A 24364-nucleotide genomic window follows, 5' to 3' on the forward strand; every position below is an offset into this window, starting at 1 on the left:
ACTAAAAATAGTTACTTACTAATAAGTTTAATTTCGTAGTATACTACTACTTACTGGAACTCCCTTATTTAGTTGATATCAAACATTCTAGAGGAAATTACTTTGATGTAAATGATTTTGCTTTAATTTCCTCGATTAGCTGCACAACTTTAATAAGTCAATTTATGTTACGAGAAATTCTATTTTATCACAGAAGAATTTAATGTGATATTAATACTCGTCATTACCTCTTCCTTCCTTAGTCAATTGCGATATATACATATCCATTTACGCTCGAGATGTCTATCGAGAGCCGCGCATGCACAATAAGGAAGAGGAGGAAGACGGGAGAGCGTCACTAGACACGAGAGAACGAGAGAGCACGGCGTGGACGCCATTGACAGCGTGTAGCAGAGCTACGTTTTGATCCCATTTATTTCTCTCCCACGACCAGTAGAGCGGTGCCACGTTATCTGGCACTATAGCCGTGTCCCAGACTAGCATATGAGCAATTCCAAAGTCAACACCTTTCAAGAAGCAGCTGGAGGACGAAGAATTGCTCAAGTCTCCACATCAACGGACACGCGGCTCGGCAGTTAGGTTCACCTTTTTGTTATTATGTGGCCACAATTAACATTTAGGCTAGTTGTCGTTAGGCCGTAGAACAAATAAATAAATCCCGTACGTGTCTTAAGTAAATTTACCATCTAAATAGATGATTATTTTCATAAAAATCAAAAGAAAGAATTTACAGTGCTTGAATATAAATTGCTCAGATATTAGCTGATAATTTCTACTATTATCCTCATAATTTACGATGTATTTGTAGTTACTTATTATGTAGAAGATTTCTACAATGTAATTGCCTTTCAGTACCAAGGCGGTGTCAACCGAGGTGTTAGGCTTCCCACCGTTCCCTGCAACAATTTACCCTATGCAACACGTCGTCGGTGGAGCGTAGCAGCTGATTACACCTCACTAGATTTACAGCTAAGCTGTCCCTTTTTTATCTGTAGCAATAACTCTGTAGTTACAGTAGTGATTTCCAAAAGAGATCAATTATACTAACCCATTGATTTACTGATACTGTTCAACATTTCAGAAGTATATTGAGGAGCATTTACCTCCAATTAATATTATATAATCAACCTTATTTACTTTCATATTTTATTTACTCTGTGAAGAACCAACACCAGAATAATGTTAGGGATGTATTAATCTTTTAGCATGTAACCCCCCAATTTTGTGTAAGTTAATTTGACTCCATTTATATCAGAAATACAGTTCCACTAAGATCCATAGGACACTAGTTCTAGGGATCAGTTTTTCCATTGCTTTATTTTGTTTTCCACTTTTTCTCAAAAAGTGGTGGTCCTTCGTAGCTATCGAAGTATATATTTAATTATTAGTTATTGGAGTCAGGTTTTCCCCCACAAGTATGGGCCACGAGGAGGACTGAACCCGCATACATGGTACCTCTGCGCCCTACTGATCTTCTCATTGGTGCAGCTGGGTTGAGGCGGTGAGCAAAGTCAAGCGTGCAACTGCAAACATGTATTTGTAAAGTTAGTTACTTTTTTTTTTTTTTTTTTTGAGATATATACAAGAGTTGTTACATTCTTGTACGCGTAGCGTTTCGGGCAGGTCACTGGAATACGATCCCCTGCCGCGAAGAATCGTTTTTTCATCCAAGTACACATTTTACTGTTGCGTTAAACAGAGACTACAGTTAAGGAATTGCGCCCAGTAAATCCTCCCCGGCCAGGATACGAACCCATGACATAGCGCTCTCGGAACGCCAGGCGAGTGTCTTACCACTACACCACGGAGACTGTTAACCAGTAGTAAGATGAGTAACGACAAGCTAGAACATTTAAGCTTAATTCATAAGCAGTAAGGATGCAGAAGAACAATAGTAGCTGAATCTAAAAATTATGTAATAAAGGCAAGTCCCTAGTAGCAGAGTGAACGTAAAGGCCCGACGTTCGGACCTTTGTCGAAATAAGTCGACATATTTAGCCCGAAGCATGAATAGTCCCCGACTACCAGGTGAATATTGGGCACCTGAAGTTTAATGTTAACATTCTATTACGCCCAGTTCACCCAGAAGTGAACGGGTACCTGCTTGTTAAACAATTCCGGGGAAAAAATAGGATTAAGGACCTGCCCGAAACGCTATGTGCTAGTGGCTTTACAAGAATGTATGATTGATTGATTGATGAAGATTAAGCCACCCAAAAGGTGGCACGGGCATGATTAGCCCGTAAGTGATGGTCCTTTGGAGCCAATACCAGTATCAATAGCTGATACTGGAGATCTGTGGAGGTGCGACTGCACCCTGCGTGACGGGAGATGTCTCCCCCGTCCAAGAATGTAACTACTATTGTACATACATACATACATAAAACATGATTTGACATGAGTGAATAGAGCCAACTGGTAGAGGGGGTAACGTACAAGAATGACTAACGGCGTGACACACCACTTCTCGTACTCGAGGGCTATGACGGGCGCGGTCATGTGACAGGAGCCTAGAAGTGTGCCGACGAGCACGTCCCTGCGAGACGAGACGGGAGGGATTGTGCGTTTCGTAGCACGAGGTGGCTGATCGGAGAGGAAGGGTGCTTCATTGATAAAGGTTAAGCCATCCAAGAGGTGGCACGGGCATGAGTAGCCCGTAGATGGTTCATGTTTGGAGTGAATGTGATTGGTTGAGAGGGTTCTATAGGGGCCCGACAGCTAAGTAGACAGCGCTTCGGATTCGTAGTCCTGAGGTTCCGGGTTCGATCCCCCGTGGAGGCGGAAAACAAATGGGCAGTTTCTTTCACCCTGATGCCCCTGTTCATCTAGCAGTAAATAGGTACCTGGGAGTTAGACAGCTGCTACGGGCTGCTTCCTGAGGGTGTGTAACAAATAGTATAGTGGCAAGACTCTCCTGGCGTTCCGCGAGCGCTTAGTCATAGGTTCGTATCCTGGCCGGAGAGGATTTACTGGGCGCAAATCCTTAACTGTAGCCTCTTGTTTAACTCAACAGTAAAATGTGTACTTGGTTGTTAAAACAATTCTTCGCGGCGGGGATCGTATTCCAGGGACCTGCCACTAGTACGCTACGCGTACTAGTGGCTGTACAAGAATGTAACAACTCTTGTATACATCTCGGGGGGGGAGGAAAAAGGAAAGCCTGGTCGAGGACCGAACCGCGGGGACGCTAAGGCCAGAAATCGTCTCAAGATGACGTGGCGACGGCTGGAGCCCCTGTACTACATGGAAATTATGTTCAGAGTAGCTGAATCTAAAACAACTCACTCCCGTCACAATCTATTTGATAATGGTCCAAGACGGATCGAAACGTTGTCTCATCTTCTGGTGTGATTTGGTCATCAGAAGTCTTCGAGATTTGTTTCCAGTTGCAACTGGGTGTGAAGAACAATAGTACCAATGTTGCCATTCAATAGGGCAGTTTTCGACACCCGAACCGAGGTATTGCCAATGCAGGACAAAGTAGCTAGGAGAGGAGGGGGAGCAGCCACCATGGAAAGGGGCCACATCTACGTGTGTCAATCCGGGCGAGGTTAAAAGTATCTTAGGAATCCACAATCAAATAAGTGCTTATTGATGTGCACAGCATCAGGGTGAATATGTTCGTGACAAAGATCAAAGTACTTAGGCCACGTAGTGGGGCCAAACAAATCCTGGAACATATCAGGAAAGGTTGCAGGTTGGAAAGGTTGCAATATCAGGTTGCAGGAAACAAACGCGTGCGAGAGCGGCGACGGCTATTAACCCATCCATAAAGAAGGGGCAATGCAGTTGTCGCAATGTAACTAAGCCACAACAGGGGACTAAGTATTCACTACCGGGGGCTTGACCCAGCCACAGAAGGAGTTGAGGAACGAAGAAAGTATAGGTAGTCAAAAGTAAGCAAGTCAAAAGACGAAGCCTGGTCTGGGTCTAACGAACCTGTCCATCAATCAGTCGGACTTGGGGAGGGGGGTGTCAGGTCACCCACCCCAGAAGTGTGAGAAAAGTAACACTGCTGTCCAGCACCCCTACCCATCAAGGGGCCCACATAGGCACAAGCACAATGGAAAGCAACTTCATAGGTAACCAGAACAGTAAACATGCATCCCCATTGCAGGGCCGAACGGTACCCCCAGGGACCAATAGGGGAACCAACCCAACAGCGCTCACCTAACCTGATGTCCTAGGTTGGGCTAACCAGAGCAGATTAGTTCAGATAGGCCACACACAACCTTACATTATACCTCCCCTCCCCCCCCCCTCCCGGGAGGGCACAACCACTTTGTAGGCTCAACTCCCAGATAAAGGAACACTAAAGTGTGCAAGTTTTCATACAATGCCAACATATGGAGAGGCATTTGTGCAGCCTGACAGCAGGCAGGGGAAGATACCAAGAGTTCCTCACCACGTTAAAATACCGTCCACTGAAGAGGTTAAATGCTCGTGTTAAAAAACAAGTCTGCAAGGCATGGAAGAAGAGCTAGCAATGTATAGAACAATTTAATATATGTAACCAAGTACAAATAAGCAAATATGTGTACTGGACGAACATAAGTATCAAGACATTTCTATAAATACTAAAGTAAATAAAGTTTTGTAATTAATTTATTACAAATGTTTTATACATATTATGCAATTGTACATGCATCTGTATGAGTATATATATAACAATTTCATCAAATTTTGGAGAACACTTTGTATGAATACTTCTCAAAGAAAATGTGACTTTTGCAAACTATGGAAACACTTGAAACTCAAGTCAAAAATATAAAAATAATTACCAATGACACCACTAGTTTTGACACCACTGTACTTCCCAATCCTTAATACAGACTTTAACACAAGCTTAAATTCATCATATTTTGAAGCTTGCAAAAAGGTATGGTAGCCATCATAACACTCACCAACTTACGCTTAAATTCATCATATTTTGAAGCTTGCAAAAAGGTATGGTAGCCATCATAACACTCACCAACTTACAGACTTGCTAGAAAATTGTATTCTAGTGTCTTAACTTTATGAGCCAACTGTCCCAACTAAAACACTACCTTTACAAAACTTTCTACAAACTGAATTTGAAAACCAGTACAGTTTTGCGTAAAAAACTTTATTCATATTTAATTTAGTACATGGAATTGCTGCTGGAAGATGGCCAAACATGCATTATGGAAAAAATTATACACTACAGCTGTCATGTGCAGGTACAGTAATTTATAATACAAGAATACTTTTTAATTGAATGATGCTGAACACTTAAAATTTTGTTTTATTTAAATTAATATGGAGTAACAACAATTGTGTTGGCCACTACAAATGCACATGATTTATTCAAATGTAGAAAGACAATATGGGATTGTGCTGAGGTTGAATAGACACACGAGTCCTGTGTGCATATACTTATGGTCCCAGTCATTGTGTACATCTTATTTACTCAAAACACAGCTGGTCTGCCAAAGCTATCTGAAATTGTATATCCAGCAAATCACAAGTTGGGCAACAGAGTAATACAGCATGACACATTGAATAATTTACTAAATGCATTTATACTTTAATAGCTTTCATACAGCAATTAATTCTTCCACTCTTAATTAAAATCTTCTAGAAGAGAAAATGGATTATCTTGTTTACTACACTTCAGTAATTTTACAATTACAATGTTTGTATGAATAAATAACTCTCGAATTCCTAGAAAGAAATACAGCCATATTTGTATTAATAGGTACACTTGATAATGTGTGTACATTTACTAAAATTATTCGTCTCAAAATATTAATTTTTGCACCATGATTTCAGAACTGACTACTTTTCTGCATACAAACTTTACAAGAACCTCTAAAACCATGACGGTTTTGTTGGACAGGATCTACACCTTCAAAAATCTATTTTTAGACCCGTTTATCAATATGTACCATTTTAATAATAAATTATATAACTTTTCTAAATATTTTGTTAACATCTGCATTAATAATTCAAAAACAACCATTTAAAATGTATAGCATGTCACCAACACATTACACTTATATGTCAAACCTTTATATTACATAGATGTAGGAGCCCAAAAGTTCATTTCTCTCAAAGCTGAAGGTTTTGGCCTTTGTCGACGTTTAACTGCAATTGCTTTTGAATTAGAATCAAATGATTGAGAGGTCTTTGTTGCATCTTCAAGCTGTTGGGTCCTTAACGATGATAACGAAATTTCTCTTACTTCTTCAGAGATACTGTGTGTTGTGTTTGAACCTTCTTGATGGCCTTGGAAAGGTTTTGTGCAAAAATAGCTGTGAACAGAGCTTTTGTTTGAGCCTTCCATTACTACCCCCATTACTGAACGGCGAGGCTTTGGTGATGCTTTAGGAGATGCCAGGGGACTTGAACTTGGTGTGGCCAGATGGGTAGGATGAGAGCCTCCCCGATTAGATGGAATAAGAGTAACCTTCTCTAGAAGCCCTAATTTTTTGTCGTCTGTTTTGCTTGTGGGAGAGCACTTTTCAGATGGAGAAGGGCCAGTTATCAAAATTTCATTACAACTGCCATTAACTGAATTAGAATAAATTGATGCAAAACCTTCTTTTACAGGATGCAGAGTTTGCGTCGATTCAGCAGCTTTTAAGCTTTCTCCTTCTGTAGCAACAGACTCGGTCTCTGCAAAAAATAATGATTTAGTGAATAAAGTCCTAAAAGAATAAAGATCTACACAATGGATAATAGTAATTATTTAAAGAAGGCATCAAGCCGGGAAGGCTATGTAGCACCATGAAATGTGCGAGATATTCAAAAAGCACTAAATATCACTAAGGATGCCAATTCGAGAACAAAAGCGCATAAGGCCAACGATATTAAAAGGTATCCGATTCACCAAGGATTCTGCCTGCCCAAGGTGGGTGGGTGGGTAGGGAGGGAGGGAGGGAGGGATGGGAGGGTTTAGGCAGCCAGGTTGGATGGGAGGATAGAGGGTGGATGGGAGGATAGAGGGTGGGTGGGTGGGCAGGCTAAGGCAGGTTGGATGGAGGTTGGGTGGGTGGGCAGTGTTATAACCCCCCCACCCCTACCCCATGTAGCCTCATGGTGTAGGTCTGTCCCCCACAGTGAGAGTTGTTCCCCACCTGGCCATAGTGAGGAGTCAGGGAAATTAAATAGTGCAAGTAACCATCATCAGATGTGACCACAGAGATAAGTCATTGTTGAGCATCTCTGATAAAGCTTGGAAGTGAGATGTCGACTGTATGCAATGTGTCATGTGTAAAAATGAAGACGGGAGCATGTCATGTGCAAAGGTTTAAGGACATCACTTGTCATGACGAAGGATAAAGAGAAGGACGCACACCGTCACTCCAGAAGATATGCGTATCTTGTGAAGAATTCATGAGGAAGCTGATTGACGAAGAATTCATGAGGCGATTGGTGACGTATCTCGAATAGTGGCAACGAGTAGGAGCGACCGGAAGCCAGTTGGGTGGTCATGCCCTGAGGAATCCTACAAGAGGATTTGTTGGGCATGTGTACCCGATTGGTACCTGTCCTGTGACCTTTTTTTTCACGCAACTCAAGATTGAGAGGAGCTGAGTAGTGGCAGTCAAAGAGTTGTGTGGGCGACTTAGCAGAGCACCATATTCGATTGGCGTGCAATGAGCACCATATTTTGCAGTAATAGCCAAGTATACTGCCATATGTAGATTAACACTATCGGTCACCGGACAGGCACGCGGTCAACTTAAGGGGTTATGCACCGAACGTGCGGGCGAGCGTGCGGCGACACCTAAATGTGTTTACTAGTTGTGTTTTGCGGGGGTTGAGCTTTGCCCTTTCGGCCCGCCTCTCAACTGTCAATCAACTGTTTACTAACTATTCCCCCCCCCCCCCCACACCACACACACCCCAGGAAGCAGCCCGTGACAGCTGACTAACTCCCAGGTACCTATTTACCGCTAGGTAACAGGGGCACTTAGGGTGAAAGAAACTTTGCCTGTTTGTTTCTGCCTCGTGCGGGAATCGAACCCGTGCCACAGAATTACGAGTCCTGCGCGCTATCCACCAGGCTACGAGGCCCCGCTAACACCTAAACACCTAAATGTGTATACTCGTTTCAGCTTTCTCACCTTAATTCTCATGCTACGTTGCTCGTTTTGGTATTGTGTTCGCAATTAAATTCCCTACAGATGTGTATGAATATAATGTACAAAAGTTTGGAGTGCCTCCCCGCAGAAAAGCCTAAAGTTACCCGTGAACGAGAACCAATTTGTACACTGCAACCTAATGTGTATACTCGTTGAGTTTGATAACATCAATTTTCGTGTTACGTCTTTCATTTTGGTATCAAATTGTTCACAATAAAAAGGCGCGTATTTTAAAACTAGTCCCATAATAATAGAGCAATAACTGGAATTTTAACAAATATTTTAATTCTGGAAGCTCATCATCACAAAATTATATCTTTCCAGTGTTCCGACAAATTTGTGTTACATCTTTCATTTTGGTATCAAATTGTTCGGGACGTAAAGGCGCGCATTTTAAAACTAGTCCCAACATAATAGCATAATAAAATTTTAACAAATATTTTAACATTTTGACCAAAAGCCTATTTATATACATATATATATTTATTTAAAGCCTATACAAGTGTTCGGACATCAAGTTTAACATGAAACTTGATGTCCGGATATCATCTTTCATTTGGTATCAAATTGTGCGCATTCTAAAGGCGCTTATTTTGATGCTATCCCGAGGTCGAGAGGATGAGATCGTGGCGAAGTCAGAGGGAAAGATGGCCCTGCCAGAAAGATGGAGCATAAACCGAGTGGACCTGACTAATGCCAAAATAGTTGAATTTGAGGAACAGATCAAAGAGGCAAAAAGGGGGAAACTCTTGTCCAGAGTCCCCGATACATTATTACATGAAGCACGACATACTAATAAGGAAATGGCAACCTGACGGAACCGGCGCGTTATGGAGCCCCTCTCTTGAACACTTTAGGGGTCAGCCAGTTATGTCCCTTATATGTAGTGGAAGCGTGTTGAACAGTCTCGAGCCTCTGATGATAATAGACAGAAGTTCTCAAGAGTACTGTACCCACTTCACCTCTGATTTGCAATGCAGGAATTCTGCAAATCCTGCCATGCCTCCTGATCTCAGGTAGTGTTATTGTGTGCAGGTTTGGGACCAGCTCCTTTAATATTTTCCATGTGTAAATTATTATGTATCTCTGATTTCTCTACATACCCTTCACTGAAGCAAGGCCATTAACAGACCTCCAAATGCCATTTGTTAACTGCACAGTTTATTCAAAATAGCATAGTAAGGTATGGGTAGACAACAGATTATGATATTTTCCCCACAGTGAATTTTAGCTTTTTATGCATATACAGCAAACTATGTTGCTGAATAAATACCATTATATTTATGCATGTATCGAGTATTTTTAGGCAAGATTCACACTGCCAATTTATCTAAATTGTATTGCTTATAACTTTATAACTTAGGCGACTGGTCGCTTGGTTTGTTGAGTAGCCTGTGTTTCCACTCATGTTCACTGGCTGGCTGGCAGCAGTAGCACAGTTATTCATATTTAAAATTTCAATGTTTACAAGACTTGCCAATCCACATCTACCCATGAATTGGTTAATCTGAACCTATTTTCAATTAAATTTGATTCCCTATTTTGGGAAGGCTGGTGGCAACAGTTTCTCTGTACTGACACTATGTATTTTGACTGTCCAATTGTCACGATTAAGCATTATTTCCTTACACGAAGATTTCACTGCATGTCCTATGTGTCAAAGAGTTGAATGTTAAGAGATGCCATTATACAAGAATGTAAGGCAGAATCTAAATCTAATACACACATTCCTCATATACCAAACTGCACAAATACAAATACAGTACTTATTCTTAAAAGCTTGCATCAAAGTTAACATGGCAACCAAAACCCCAACCTTTCAAATAAGTTTAAAATAGCCAATAAAACATTAAGTAACATTATCCCATTTTAGACAAATATAAAAGTTTGTACTTGTGTACCTCTCCATATAACACTATTAGAATTGGTCAACATTTAAGATACAACATCCACTAATAACATTAAAACTAAAGAGAGTCCCTGGTTTGACAATGCAGGTCTGCCAAGAGCCATTACTGCAACCTTGCTACAAGAACACACACAAGAGTGCTAACCTCCAAAGTTCAAAACAAAAAGTGGTTGAACATCATAATTTTCCGCTGCAACTTTTGACGCCGAAACCGCCGCAGTGTTGGTAGAGAGGCCACCCGGGCTGATGATGAGAGCGGCCTCAGGGCTGGTGCTGTCCAAGTGTTCAGAGGAGCACACCGTTGTTATTACAGTGCTGCCATCCCTGACCTAGAAATGAAGACAATTTCTTATGTGACGTATAACAACTGTGGCTAATTTGCCCAGATAATTTGATTAGTTAAAATGCAATTTGTACAGCTTTACAATAATATTTAAAAAAATGGTGGGAAGCCATTACAGAACCGTGCTCAAACTAGTCACTGGGGGAGGAGGGTGGGGAATGAGAGATTGAAATTCTTAATTTAATGAAAGTAATTAGTAACTACATACAGTAAATACAAAGTTTAAATAATAAGTAAAACTGTAGTGTTAAGAAAAATTCCAATTATCTATATTCTAAAATTCAGGATACCTCAGTTTCATACAATTTTGATGACTTTCAAGCTGCACACACTGAACAACAGGTGCTACAAAACTTTATCAATTTTAATTAAAAAAATATGCTAGAAAAAATTGTAAATTTGGTAAATGTAGAAATAAATTTAAATTTTGGGAAGCCAAGATATATTTATCAATGATACCCAACAAACTTCTGCAATAATATATGTATGCAAAAAATAAAAGTACAGTACAGGAAACTATTCATTCCAGACAAGAGATGAACTTCCCTTAAATTTGCCCTTCTGTTTACTACTAAAATTTCCTGGGTTTCTCTTATAGCAAGTGATAAAATACATGTGCATGCTTATTTAGGCAAAATGATTTTACGAGGTATAAATTATCAAATTGTATGAAAAGCCTCTAGAGGATTCCTTGGTGGCTTCCTCTTGCTAACCATCAAATCTCTCCAGGCTCTTGCGAGCTATTAAAAGCCTATCTCAGAGGGGAGAGGGGGGGGGGGGGGAAAGGATAAAAGATCATGAACATAAAATTGCCACCAGAAATGTAGAGACAAGACAACAGGAAGGCAAAAGCAAATAAAAATGAGACTAATGGAACCGTTAGCTCCACCTTTATCTACCACTCTCACAGAGAGGATCCGTATGTGTGCGTGCTCCAATATTTTCTTGCAATTTGGGAGGGTTAACTTTTAAACTGCATACATTGTATATATATACAATTGAGGGTGCTGTGCAAGATTTAAAAGTCCTGTGCTGTAAAAGGAGCACCCATACAGCAGCCAGCGCTGATGGTAGACAGACGTCATCTTGGGAAAAAAAATCCAGCGTAGGCCATCATTGTGTGGAGGCCTCAGTTTCCCCGACAGACATCACGGCAAGCGCACCACATACCAGCGGCCAACCGGGCTCAATGCCTAGCCCAATCTTTGTCTAAGGATGTAATTTATCAGGAATTGTTCCAAGAGGGTGAGAAACCTGATATTGGCGACTCGGACATAGATGAAGACTGCACTCAGCCCTCAGACGTAGATACGACTGACACTAAGTGAACATGTGGGTGCCACCAGGGTCAGGCACAAGCCCTCATTTACGCCACTCCACTCTCACTCACCAATTCGCACCCGACCACACATTTCACGTGTTACTTTGCCAGATCATGATGTTTTGGTTGACGAGTCTGTTGAAGGTAACTCATTTTCTGGTTTTAGCGAGGTAGACTGATAATCATGTTACCATGCCTGTCGCTAGTGCCAATGATGTTACCAAGCGATGTTTTGTTGGGTCAGAAGCATTTCACCCAGCCAACGCAGTGTGGCACCACATGGAGACAATGAGGAACCCTCATTGTCCATTGTTCATTGTCATTGAACCCTCATTCAAGTAAATTTCCTTCATTGTTGGTTTCCACCCATACTGCACATAAACCAACTTCAGCTCTTGGTCCAAGGATTCCTCACTGTGGTCCTGATGTTGCGTCTCACAAGACGCAACTTGCGTCTTTGTTTATTTGTCTGGAATGGTAAAGATTTAGTTCCAGAAACTCCCACCTTTGACAATGCAGATGTTGGAATTACAAACTTTTCCCCTGACACAGGTGACGATATAAGTGAAGTGGAATTCTTTACTGCTTATTTTGATGAGCCGCTCATGGAACATACTGTTCAGGATGAACAAGTACACGATTCATCTCAATGGAGGCGAGAAGGTTATCTTGAGGTTATCTAGAGATGATTTCGGGGCTTTTTAGTGTCCCCGCGGTCCTTGACCAGGCCTCCACCCCCAGGAAGCAGCCCGTGACAGCTGACTAACACCCAGGTACCTATTTTACTGTTAGGTAACAGGGGCATAGGGTGAAAAACTCTGCCCATTGTTTCTCGCCGGCGCCCGAGATCGAACCCAGGACCACAGGATCACAAGTCCAGCGTGCTGTCCGCTCGGCCGACCGGCTCCTTATTAAGTATCAGCAAGTAAAATATGTTTTTGGCACTGTATGAAACAGTGTGTCAAGAACGTACTCAGCTATTATTGGAACAAAGACCATTATGTTCCAACACCATTGTTCGGTAAATGTGTCTCATGACAGGTTTCTGATACTCCTCAGGAGTCTTCATTTTGCAAGTGATGAAGACTAGACAGAGAATGATAGGCTTTGGAGGTCATGGCACATTCTGAATGAACTTGTTGGAAAGTTCAGAGATTTCTACGTACCAGCTCAGAAGCTGGCGATTGATGAATCCCTTGTGGTTTTCAAGGATGTATTACCTTAAAGCAGCATATGCCCTCCAAACGCCACAGATTGACTGAAATTCTTTGTACTCTGTGAAACAGGAATTGTGTTACACATGTTAATGTGTAACACAATGCTATCAATGTAGGCATTCCTGCTAATGACTAACATGGTTTCTAAGGTAGTGTGGCGAGGACATTGCTGGCACCATGGCACATGGCTAAACAAGGGCCACATACTATACACAACTATTATACAAGTCCTTTGCTAACTACGTTCTTGTTTGATAATAGAACTGGAGTGTGGGGCACATTAAAGGCAAAACAAAGGGAAATCCTGTGTTTGACCATGCTATTGAGGTAGGCGATTGGCAGCTAAGAAAATCTGCTGAAATGCTTTCCAGTGCAGTGGAACGACAGGAGTGAAGTGAACATGTTGACCACCATTCACACTGGTACAATGCTGAACAGTGGCAAGGTGAACAAAACCATGAAACAACATATGTAAATTATTGTGTTATGGACTATAACATAAGCATGCGATTGATTGATAAATGTAACATGATGGTGGTTGCTGTCGAGTGTGTGAAAAACATTGAAGTGGACCAAGGTGATGTTTTTCCACCTTCTTGATGTTACAATGTGTATCTTGTCAAAACGGGTACTAAGCCAAATCTGTGCGTTCAGTTTTATTGTAGTGACAGCTACTAGAAAAGTTTGGCAAACCACTTCCTGGTATACAAAAGCCCATTGTGAACCCATTATTGCACCATGCTCCCACACCAAGGCTGGCTTACAGGGAAGGCTTTCAGGTACATGCAATAAGGAATTTACCACCAACTGGAAAGCATACAGCAGGCCAGCACGAGTGCATTATGTAAAACCCAACCCATTCTCGCACTTTCTTAGTCAATATTGACTAAGTACGAGAACGGGTTGGTAAAACCACACAAGAGGCAACAGAAACGTAAATGGGTGCTAACATGGTGTCCAGCGTGTGCCGCCCCTTTGTGTCATGTCACCTGTTTAAGAGCTTCACACTGTCCAGAACTACTAATTATCCAATAATTGTGCAGACAGACAGACCTACTGAGTGGTGCGTCCCCGGGAGCGTCGCACACGGCGCGACGCTCCTGGGACGCACCATGCTTGAGCGAGCAAGATCTGCGACATCTAGATGGTTTGGAGCCAAAAGCAGGGAGGGAGGAGCAGGGTGAACACGCAAACCTGGGAAGGAAACAGGGGCGCTGACAGAACCGAAGTCGAAACAACCAACTCTCCCAATTCCCGGGCCCTAAAATCCAAATGGGGCAGCTCCAGGGCGTCCAACCAGGTAACCAACCAGGTGCATTGCAAGGAGAGGCGAGCTTGTAATGCCACCTAAATCATCTCATCCACAGACGAGGCAGGGGTAAACTGAAACACAAGCGGGGAACAAGTCCTGCAAGACTCCTGGTCATAGGTGTCACCGACCCAGCGGGCAGCAAGGCAGAAGGGGGTGATCGTCTCCCCGAGGCAGGGGCAACGAACAACCGTCAACATTGCACAAGGTGCGAGTGGACTGATGGATCCATGTTACCAACCGAGCCCACTGTGGTTTTCCAGGGCTTACAGGGTATGTTAGCCCTACAGGTAGCCCAGACACTGAGGCCAGCTAAGCTGGCAGACTCCCAGCTTGTAAACAGGCAAACTGACTACCAGTAGCAGAGGTAATGGGGCAGCAGCAGGCAGCTCCTCCATTGCCCCTCAGGGGCAATGGAGGGGGAAAGCCACCACAATACTAGGTTGGCCTAATAAGCAGACCTCCATTCAGAGGGGAAAATTCCCAAAAATAAAAAAAATAGAACAAGCACCGAAACATGCTTATGAACGACACCGCAAGCAAACTAGCAGCCGGAGAGAAATGTTAGCCGTCTCACAGGTAGCAGACTGCGCCAGCCACAGTGCGCCCCCCCCCCCTCGTCCAAAAACACTCCCCTGCCAGGGGGCAAGACAAAGCCCTAGACCCCAAGGGCGAAGACAACGTCAAACAATGAAGTCCTGAACCGGGAGCAAGTCCTGAATATCCAGGGAAAGTAACCCTGGCACGCAAGGGTAGTACTTATGGAGTACCCAGGGAAGGATACCCAGGGCGTATGCAGCTCCAAGTACAGCAAACACCTGGCCACCACACCACACAGCTGGTACAGCCACACAGGGCAAAATCCAGAACAGGAAAGCGAGGCCAGAGGTGACCAGTGACCGCCAAACACATGAGCAGAGAACCGAGATGGTGGTGGTCGGCTTGCCCGAGCTGGCTCTGGGGTTACGCTAATGAGCAGAAGTACTAGTAAATGAAAACATTTTCCAATTTCTACTTTCTTTTAGCATGAGTTTCTTGGCTTTCTGGCTGTAAGTAGCAATTTCCAGGCTAGTTGTTTGTTTTGTTTTGCCTATCTTTCTGGGTAAATGCCCTGGTTGATGGCAGAATATAACGTCCTTTACATGTAAAGTGCTTATACGCCATTACTTCTTGCACCTCTGAGAAGGCCCAAGTTCTGGCTCATGGTCACCAGTAGGCCGATGAAGCCCATGTGACTGATGACACCAAACTAATATAGCACACAACAGTTCAGATAGCTTCAGGGAGCCAACAGGGCTCCCCCAAAAAATATTCTGTTATTGTTTTATGAACATAATTGAATCACTAATAATTTCTACTGTCTACTTTTTGAGTATAGCAATGCACACCAGCACACCATACTAATTGAGTATAGTAATGGTTCACACATTTTAGTATAAATGACACTACACACTATTGAAAAATATTACTGGAGAAAAAAAAATCAGACATTGAAACACACGGACACCGACCCCAGACATGTACTTTTTCTGTGCCTGTATCTTGCCAGACTTCTTCAACCTACCATTGCCAAAATACGTCGCCTACGATTTTTTATTCCACATGATCAGGGAACACATTTAAACAATCTTAGAAGGGGGAAAAAAAAAATTCTTGCACACAAATGTGGTGGTGTTGGCTATTAATATTAACACTTTCACTGCCTGATGATGTTGTCGACATCATAAAACCAAAATAATGGAGTATGCCTCATGATGCAAACGGCGGCATTAATTATAAAAAAAAAAAAAAAAAAAAAAAAAAAAATAGAAATTTTTTATTGTCCGAATACCATGGGACTCTTAAAATGTGCGCCAATGTCTTCTCATTCTCCGTATACCCCACGTGGCATGATCCCACCGTGTGGGCACCCACCCACACTGGAGGCTCACTGTTCGAGACCTCGCTCGTGACAGCCGCGGCCTCCCTTCGAGTAGAAAAGTTTCCCCATTCCGGTTATTTTATCTCGGGTATTTGTTGTTACCGGCTTTATAAACACTGCAAATTGACTTCCAGGTGGATACTGATAAAAACAAAGCCAATCCACGATGAAAGCATTGAAAGAAACACGTATGAGGGGAAAGTAATCAATTTTTCGTCGAAAGTATAGAAAAAAGTTAGACATGTTCTTGTATGCACATATTCCTTTAGTGGGTGAACTTTAGCTATTGCGAACAATTTGTTACCAAAATGAACAACATAGCATGAAAATCGAGGTCAGAAAGCTAAAGAAAGTATAAACATTTGTGGGAGGTGGAGAGCTCTCGGCCTAACTTGCAGTGCGCGGCGGGTCAAAAAGTATAGGAAAGGGAGACTTGCATGTTCCTGTATGGAGATATCCCTTTATTGCGAACAATTTGATATTAAATTGAATGACATAGCACAAAAATTGAGGTCGGAAAGATTAAAAATAAATAAATAAATAAATAAATAAATAAATAAATAAATAAATAAATAAATAAATAAATAAAAATAAATAAATAAAATAAAATAGAGTACTGGCGAGTTCACGCGCACCACTTGGGCAACCCGCCGCACACGTCAAGGTCGACCACCGGGGTAGCGAAAGTGTCAATTATTAGCTGCACCGCCCAAGTGTTAAACTACCGCACTTCTGCTGTCATTCTTATTACTAAACAATACGTGATGACTACCACCTTCACACTAATTTCACACACAAGCATATTAAAAAGCAACATTAGAAGTAATAAATTGCACCATTCCACCATTAACAGCTACACAGTACTGCTACCTCACTCATTTTCGTTCAATAATTATGATTAAATTTCACCCTTTATTCTAGGTTCAGGCTTGCCTCAAACTTCTCTTCAAACCTACCTAGCTTAAAAAACTTACCACTTCAAGCTTTTTTTTCCTTCCCACCCCCCTCCCCATATATTCTTGCAACATGAAAGCCACACAAACCTGCCTTCATTTTTCTGAGAGCAGTTACTATACCAAGCAATTCTTATAAACCAGCCACATGGTAAACAGGACAAAATTTATCAATGGTCAACTGTAGGACTTTACCTGCTGAAGTCTTTGCACTAAAGAGACCAGCTTGCACAGCACTCAACACAAACTACGAGAGCAGGGAAAATTAAGAGTTAATGCCCTAAAAGAAAAATACTAAACATGCAAAATGCACACCCACCCTTTCACACAAAGCTTCACTACATTACAACACGCAGATAAACACAGTCCAGGAAATGACAAGAGCCTAAAGAGGTTATCAACTCTTACATGCAAAATACTGCAAGAAAAACAAAGAAAGAGAAGTTAAAGCCTTACATTTATGAGCCCCCTAAACCCGAACACTGCTTCCCTAGCCAATACACACACCTCAACAGTCATGGACATTTCCTGGTTGGTGCTGTCTTGGCTGGGTTGGTGCAGCCGTGGTCTTGGGTTTCGTCCATAACGGAGATGCAAGAAGCCCCCATCTTCAGTGGAAGGAGGCGATACTATGAAGTCATCTACCTCATATCTGTTATAAGCCAAACCAGTTTTTGATGTTTTAATTATGCCTCCGATACAATATTTTTTAATCCTGATTGACTTATTCAATAACTCGAGAAAACAACCAAATATTGTACTATACCATGATTTGACCATTTAATACAGAATGCACACAAACTAAAAATAACAAAATTTATCCACCTAAACGAGTATCTAAGATATGAGTAAAACATCACAAAAGCTAAAGGCATAACTTTTCAGTTTGCATGCTCCCAAGAACAGGGCAACAGGTAGAAAAATGAGGAGGACCCATTAACATACAGCACAGCAATACTGAGTAAACAAAAGTACTGGGGAGGGAATGAAGCCCTATGCTATATTAACCAGAAACATGCTCATATATCAATACCTGGGACTTTCATCGCTAGAGAAAAAAAAATACTCTACAAGATAAGCAGACGACATGCTTCGTTGTCAGGGATCTAAATACTGTAGATTGAAAGTATGAAGAAATACAAAGAGAAAATGTGTGGAACAGACTGGTTGTCCCCTGGCTACATATTGAAACACCACAACCTTGACCTCTTTTCAGTTTTCCCCTCTGCCACATTAACATCCCAGGCCACTCTCGAGTTATGAAAGTTTATATACAGTACAAGTATCGTGCAACCTTTTCTAAAACATTAAATATGAAATTATCTAACCGTCCAAAACTACCCTTACATATCTTCGTCAGAGTTCTTCAATACCTTCCTACATAATTTGTAGGTTCTAAGTAGCCTATTTCCTCCTATTCCACATTCTATATCATGCCATTGTTCACAATGAATTCAATTTGCCAAGTGTTCCATACACTTATTGTGTTAGGTCATCTTGAAGGACATGACAAGGGCAGGAGATTTGACTTTTCTTGACGCTGGGAAACCTTAGGAGGATGGGCTGGCTAATAACATTTCTCCAATCTGAAACCATTTCTCCTTGATTATTGGCCTTTTTTCTAGCAGCTAAAAAAAAAAAGTCTTGTGCTCATTACCGCTCCAGCTTTTTCCAATTTCCAGAACCTCTTGCGTGCGACTTCATCAAAAACCCATTTTTTTTTTTTTTTTTTTTTTTTTTTTTTTTTTTTTTTTTAATAGGTCTAGATAAAGTCAACCAAACCAGCTTTTTCCTGTTGAATCTGTGGCTTTATCATAGAAACTAAGATTTGTTACACAGGATCCTCCTATTCGTAAGCCATACAGTACCAATATTTCTCCATTTCTATCCATTTGGATTAAACTTGTTTTATAGTGTTTTGACTATCATGCTTGTCGAGATGGCTATAATTTAGAGGCTACTCTCCGGTGGCTGGGTTTTTATGTTATAACCAGTTTCAATAATAGTGTCCAATGATTGGCATGACTACCTGAAAACCAATCCTTATTATTCATTTGTACCTTAATTCTATTGGAGTAGAATATGAATGAATTAACCAGTTGGACATCTACACAAACCAAACAGAACACATCGGTCTCCATGCCATCCTCGCAAAATATTAATCCAGGTAGGTAAATTGGCCAGATGCAGTGGAGCCCCTCACTCAATTGACCCCTCACTATACAAAATTTCTGCATGGGCTAAATTTTATGTTCAGTGAATCAGAAAATGTGCACACATTAGGATTCTTTACCAAAGCCACCAGTGAGCCAACCCCAACAGTAGTGCATAAAATCTTTTAAACTCGAATGGAAATCGATTGATCATGTTATCACAAGTCGAGCCGGGCTCAGGTAATAGAACTCAAAACCCTCTCCATCTATGATGAATTTGTACTTAATTCTGTTGGAGGATTTTATTTTTGTATTACCTAAAGACATTTTACTTGTCTTTATAAAATAAAAGTATGGTAACAAACTAATAGATGTTTAAGCAGTTAAAGGCCTTAAAAATTTAGCAAGTAGGTTTACCAAGGGAACACATTAAAGTTCTGGACAAATGATACAAGATATAGAAACTTCAGATGCATTTGGCAAAATTTTTTTTTTTTTTAGCAATGAAGACAGTGTGCCGTCACCTTTCACAAAATGGCTAAGACTCCTCTAATTAAAAACTTTTAAAGAATCTTCATAAATGGGCAAAACAGAGCAAGCAGAGTTATCTCACAGGGAACACTTTACATTATTTTCATTTCTACAAATAACTACGGGAACAAATCATTGTGGACAAATACTGTAATACAATTAATACATTTGAATAGTACAGTACATAAATTATGGAAAATTTATAGCAATTATGTCTGAAGCACAAAAGCAAGTCACACAAGTTGAACCATGCTTCTCTAGCAAGCCAACACTTAACGAACCATTTAACCTCTGGTAATGAACGGTTTTAAGAAATCACAAAATACAGCTTTAAAGATCCATGCATTAGGACAAGCCTTATGAACAGGGAGAGACCTGACCCTGTTTAAAATTTCTGACTAGCTTTACAATAGCACAACAACAAAAATCACTCGGGGAAACAAGAGCTAAAATCTTAATACTTGGGGACTTCAATCTCATGAGAACAGCCTGGATAAATAAGGATTCCCATAGGAATGATGAGACATGGCGAGCAAAACTGGTAGACATGGCCAGGCAAACTGACCAAACAACTATGGCAGACAAACTTCTTAAAGCAACATGTCACACTTAAAGCAACATGTCACAGAACCAACAAGAGTGAGGAGGAGACTATCTACCAGCTACACTAAACTTGCCGGTTTCCCAAAATGAAGCACAAGTTGAAAAGCCAGAGCACGAGATGCCTCTAGGAGCTAGCGACCACTGCAGTGTCATCCTTAAATACAGAGTGGAGCTGAAGGAACTGGTTACACAAAGGAACCCTTTGATGAAGATTATAAATGTGGCAACTACAACCACATGAGGGACTTACTGCAAGAAATACAATGGAACAGAAATAGATGGGACGACAGAAAAAGGTGGAATTTATTGCACAAATGTGCAGATGTATCGGAGTAGTTCATACCACTCAAGTGGTGGATGAAAAAATTAAGCCTAGGTTCAATAGACAATGTAGGGAATCTTAAAAAGTAAAATGGGAACCGAAAACAATTGGGAGGCGTTAAAAAGAACAACTGAATACAGTACAAACAAATTAGGAGAGAAGCCATGAGATTTTTAAAGTGACATTGCTGCAATAGCTAAGGAACAACCAGAGCTATTTTATAGCCATATAATGAGAAAAATGACAGACTATACTCAGATTGAGGAAACAAGGGGAAGCTCTCAGAGAATAAGGAGGTATGCAAAGAACTCAATATTTCAGGTCTTTACATTAGAACCAGCGTACGACAAAGGTTGCAAGATGAAATATTGGAGGGAAATACTAGATAGTCACGGTGGAAGAGGTGAACAAAATCCTATAGTTTAAAATGTGACAAACTCAATGAGCCAGGCCTAATCTCACTGAGGCTGCTGAGGGAGGCTGCAGAACTACTCTACCACCTGTTGTCTTAAATTTGTAATAAAACTCTTGAGATAGGAAGTCTCCCAGATCACTGGAAAAAGGCAAACCGAGTCCCAACATTCAAAATAGGGGATAGAAAGGAGGCACTAAACTATAGTGTCACTGACAAGTAAATTGCTGGAGAGCATTCAGGTCAAGAATGGCGGAGCATTTCAAGAGGACCGACTTTGTGACAAAAAACCAGCATAGATTTAGAAATGGGAAAATCATGTCTGACAAACCAGACACTTTTTCAAGGCTGTCGAAAGGCATTCAACACTATTCCCCCATGAAAGACTGCTATACAAGATGGAGAACCAGGCTGGGATAACTGGGAAAACACTGAACTGGGTAAGGGAGTACCTGAAGGACAGAAAGCGGTCACACACAGAGGTGGTTTCGAGCTGCAGGAATGTAACAAGCGGGGGTCCACATGGCTCTGTTCTGGGACCACTGCTGTTCCCAATATATGTGAATGACCTTCGAGGGAGCGAGCTCAAACATGTCAATGTTTGCTGATGATGCAAAGCTGATGAGAGTGAAAACAGATGAGGACTGCAGAAAGTTGCAGGAAGACCGTGACAAACCCTAGGAGTGGTCTGACAAATGTTCAATCCCAACAAATGTGAGGTAATGAGGATGGGAAAGAGATCAGAAGGCATCTACAGGAATCAGAAAGAGAAGGATCAGGGAGTCGATGTAATTCCCTAACTCACATTGGAAGCACACACACAAGATAACATCGGCAGCATGTGGAACACTGGCAAATATAAGATCACTTAGGAATCCAAATCGGGCCCCTTTCAAAGCAATCTGCACACCATTTGTTCGACTAATATTAGAATACGCATCACCAACATTAGAGGTGCCAGAGCTGGGAGAGTTAAGACACGAGGAGAGGCTGTTGAAACACTCACAACCCTAGAGGATAGGAGGAAGAGAGGGAATACTGATAGGTGAACGGGGACTGGACAACACTGACACTAACATGCACACACAGGCAAGATATGTCAAGTGGAGTACCACAGGATCTTGCACCGGTAATGATCGCTGTCTATATAAATGCTCTACCAGAAGGAATACAGAATTATATGAACATGTTTGCTGATGATGCCAAGATAATAGGGAAGATAAACTTTGATGATTGTCATGCCCTAAGACCTGGACAAAAGTATATGGAGCACCACTTGGCAAATGGAATTTAACGTGAATAAATGCTATGCAATGGAATGTGGAATACGAGAACATAGACCCCACACAACCTATAAATTACGTGAGAAATCTTTAAAGATGTCTGATAAAGATCTAGGGGTGGTTCTAAAAAAAAAAAAAAAAAAAAAAAAAAAAAAAAAAAAAAAAAAAAAAAAAAAAAAAAAAAACCTCACCTGAGGACCACATTAAGAACATTGTGCGAGAAGCCTATGCTACACTTTCTAACTTCAGAATTGTTTTTAAATACATGGATAGAGAAATATTAAAGAAATTGTTCATGACATTTGTTAGACCAAAGCTGAAATATGCAGCGGTTGTATGGTGCCCATATCTTAAAATGTACATCAACAAACTGGAAAAGGTGCAAAGACATGCCACCAAGTGGCTCCCAGAACTGAAGGACAAGAGTTACGAGGAGAGGTTAGAGGCATTAAATATGCCAAAACTAGAAGATTGAAGAAAAAAAGAGGCGATATGATCACTGCGTACAAAATAGTAACAGAAATCGATAAAATTGACAGGGAAGAATTCCCGAGACCAGGAACTTCAAGAATAGATGTCATAGATTTAAACTGATGAAACAAAGCTGCCAGAGAAATAAAAGAAAATTCACTTTTGTAAACAGAGTGGTAGACGGTTGGAAAAAGTTAGGTGGTGGTGAAGCCCAAAACCATCAGCAATTTCAAAAGTATAATATGACACCCACGCGCTGGGAAGACGGGACACCACGAGCGTAGCTCTCATCCTGTAACTACATTTGGACAACTACACACTTTAGTAGCAAGTGCCTGCTAGTTGGCAATACTAGCTTGCCACCAGTTTGCAGCCCAGGCCACCTGAGGATACCGATTAGCCAGCACCCTCATTCACATGCAACAACCTTTGAATACCATTGAGACTGTTTTAAAAAGGGAAACATTATGGGACCTACCAGAATGGGGGGCATCTTATTACATTCAACACTTCATTTCAGAAAGGGGGCTCCCCCTCTGTGGGAACCCGAGCTACCCTGCCATAAGCAACAAGAAAAGGGTCACATCATGGGAGAAAGAGAGGGTAACAAGTAACCTTAGAAGCAGCAGTGCAGAAATCATCTGAGCAGAATGCCAGAACCCCGTAGAAAAGTAGCCGTCACAACTGCAAGAAAAATGACAGGTTGGATAACAAGAACTTTTCACACTAGAGATGCTATACCGATGATGATACTTTTCAAAACGCTTGCGCTCTCTAGAGTGGAGTACTGCTGCACAATGACAGCCCCTTTCAAAGCTGGATAAATTGCTGACCTGGAGAGGGTGCAGAGATCCTTTACTGCTAGAATCCACTCAGTAAAACATCTAAACTATTGGGACCGACTAAAGAGCCTAAAACTGTACTCCCTTGAGCGCAGGTGGGAGATACATAATAATTTACACGTGGAAAATATTAGAGGGGCTGATCCCAAACCTGCACACAGAAATAACATCACATGAGACCAGAAGACATGGCAGGATGTGCAGAATACCCCCGTTGAAAAACAGAGGTGCAACAGGTACTCAGAGAGAACACTATCAACATCAGAGGTCCGAGACTGTTCAACACGCTTCCACTACACATAAGGGGCATAACTGGCCGACCCCTCACAGTGTTCAAGAGAGAACTGGATAAGCACCTCCAAAGGATACCTGATCAACCAGGCTGTGACTCATACGTCAGGCTGCGAGCCGCGTCCAACAGCCTGGTTGATCAGTCCAGCAACCAGGAGGCCTGGTCGACGACCGGGCCGCGGGGACGCTAAGCCCCGGAAGCACCTCAAGGTAAGGTAACCCACGAGCCTAGTATCCTGCCCAACAAGAGAGCTCACACCCAATGATACCAGCTGTGGCAAAAAGAACAACCAGAGGAACCAAAATTCCTGGAACCAAACCCTGCCCATGGAGAATACCATGCAGGCAAAGTCTGAATCTGGGATGAAACCA

General features: G+C 41.6%; 1 protein-coding gene across 2 annotated transcripts in view; it reads right to left on the reverse strand.

The window, feature by feature from the left end:
- Window positions 1-4487: 4487 nt before the first annotated feature.
- Window positions 4488-24364, reverse strand: part of LOC123754479 (uncharacterized) — a 29148-nt gene continuing 9271 nt past the window's right edge. The window contains exons 3-5 of one of the 2 annotated variants that reach the window (XM_045736924.2): window positions 17592-17736; window positions 10166-10349; window positions 4488-6639 (exon numbers count right to left, since the gene is read on the reverse strand). In XM_045736924.2, coding sequence (XP_045592880.1) covers window positions 6038-6639; window positions 10166-10349; window positions 17592-17736 — 931 coding nt within the window. In that variant the 3' untranslated portion in view covers window positions 4488-6037. The remainder of the gene's footprint in view (window positions 6640-10165; window positions 10350-17591; window positions 17737-24364) is intronic. The other variant, XM_045736925.2, reaches the window with a different exon arrangement.

The sequence above is a fragment of the Procambarus clarkii genome, chromosome 18 (genome assembly GCF_040958095.1).
Source record: "Procambarus clarkii isolate CNS0578487 chromosome 18, FALCON_Pclarkii_2.0, whole genome shotgun sequence".
In the NCBI taxonomy this organism is placed as follows: Eukaryota; Metazoa; Arthropoda; class Malacostraca; order Decapoda; family Cambaridae; genus Procambarus; species Procambarus clarkii.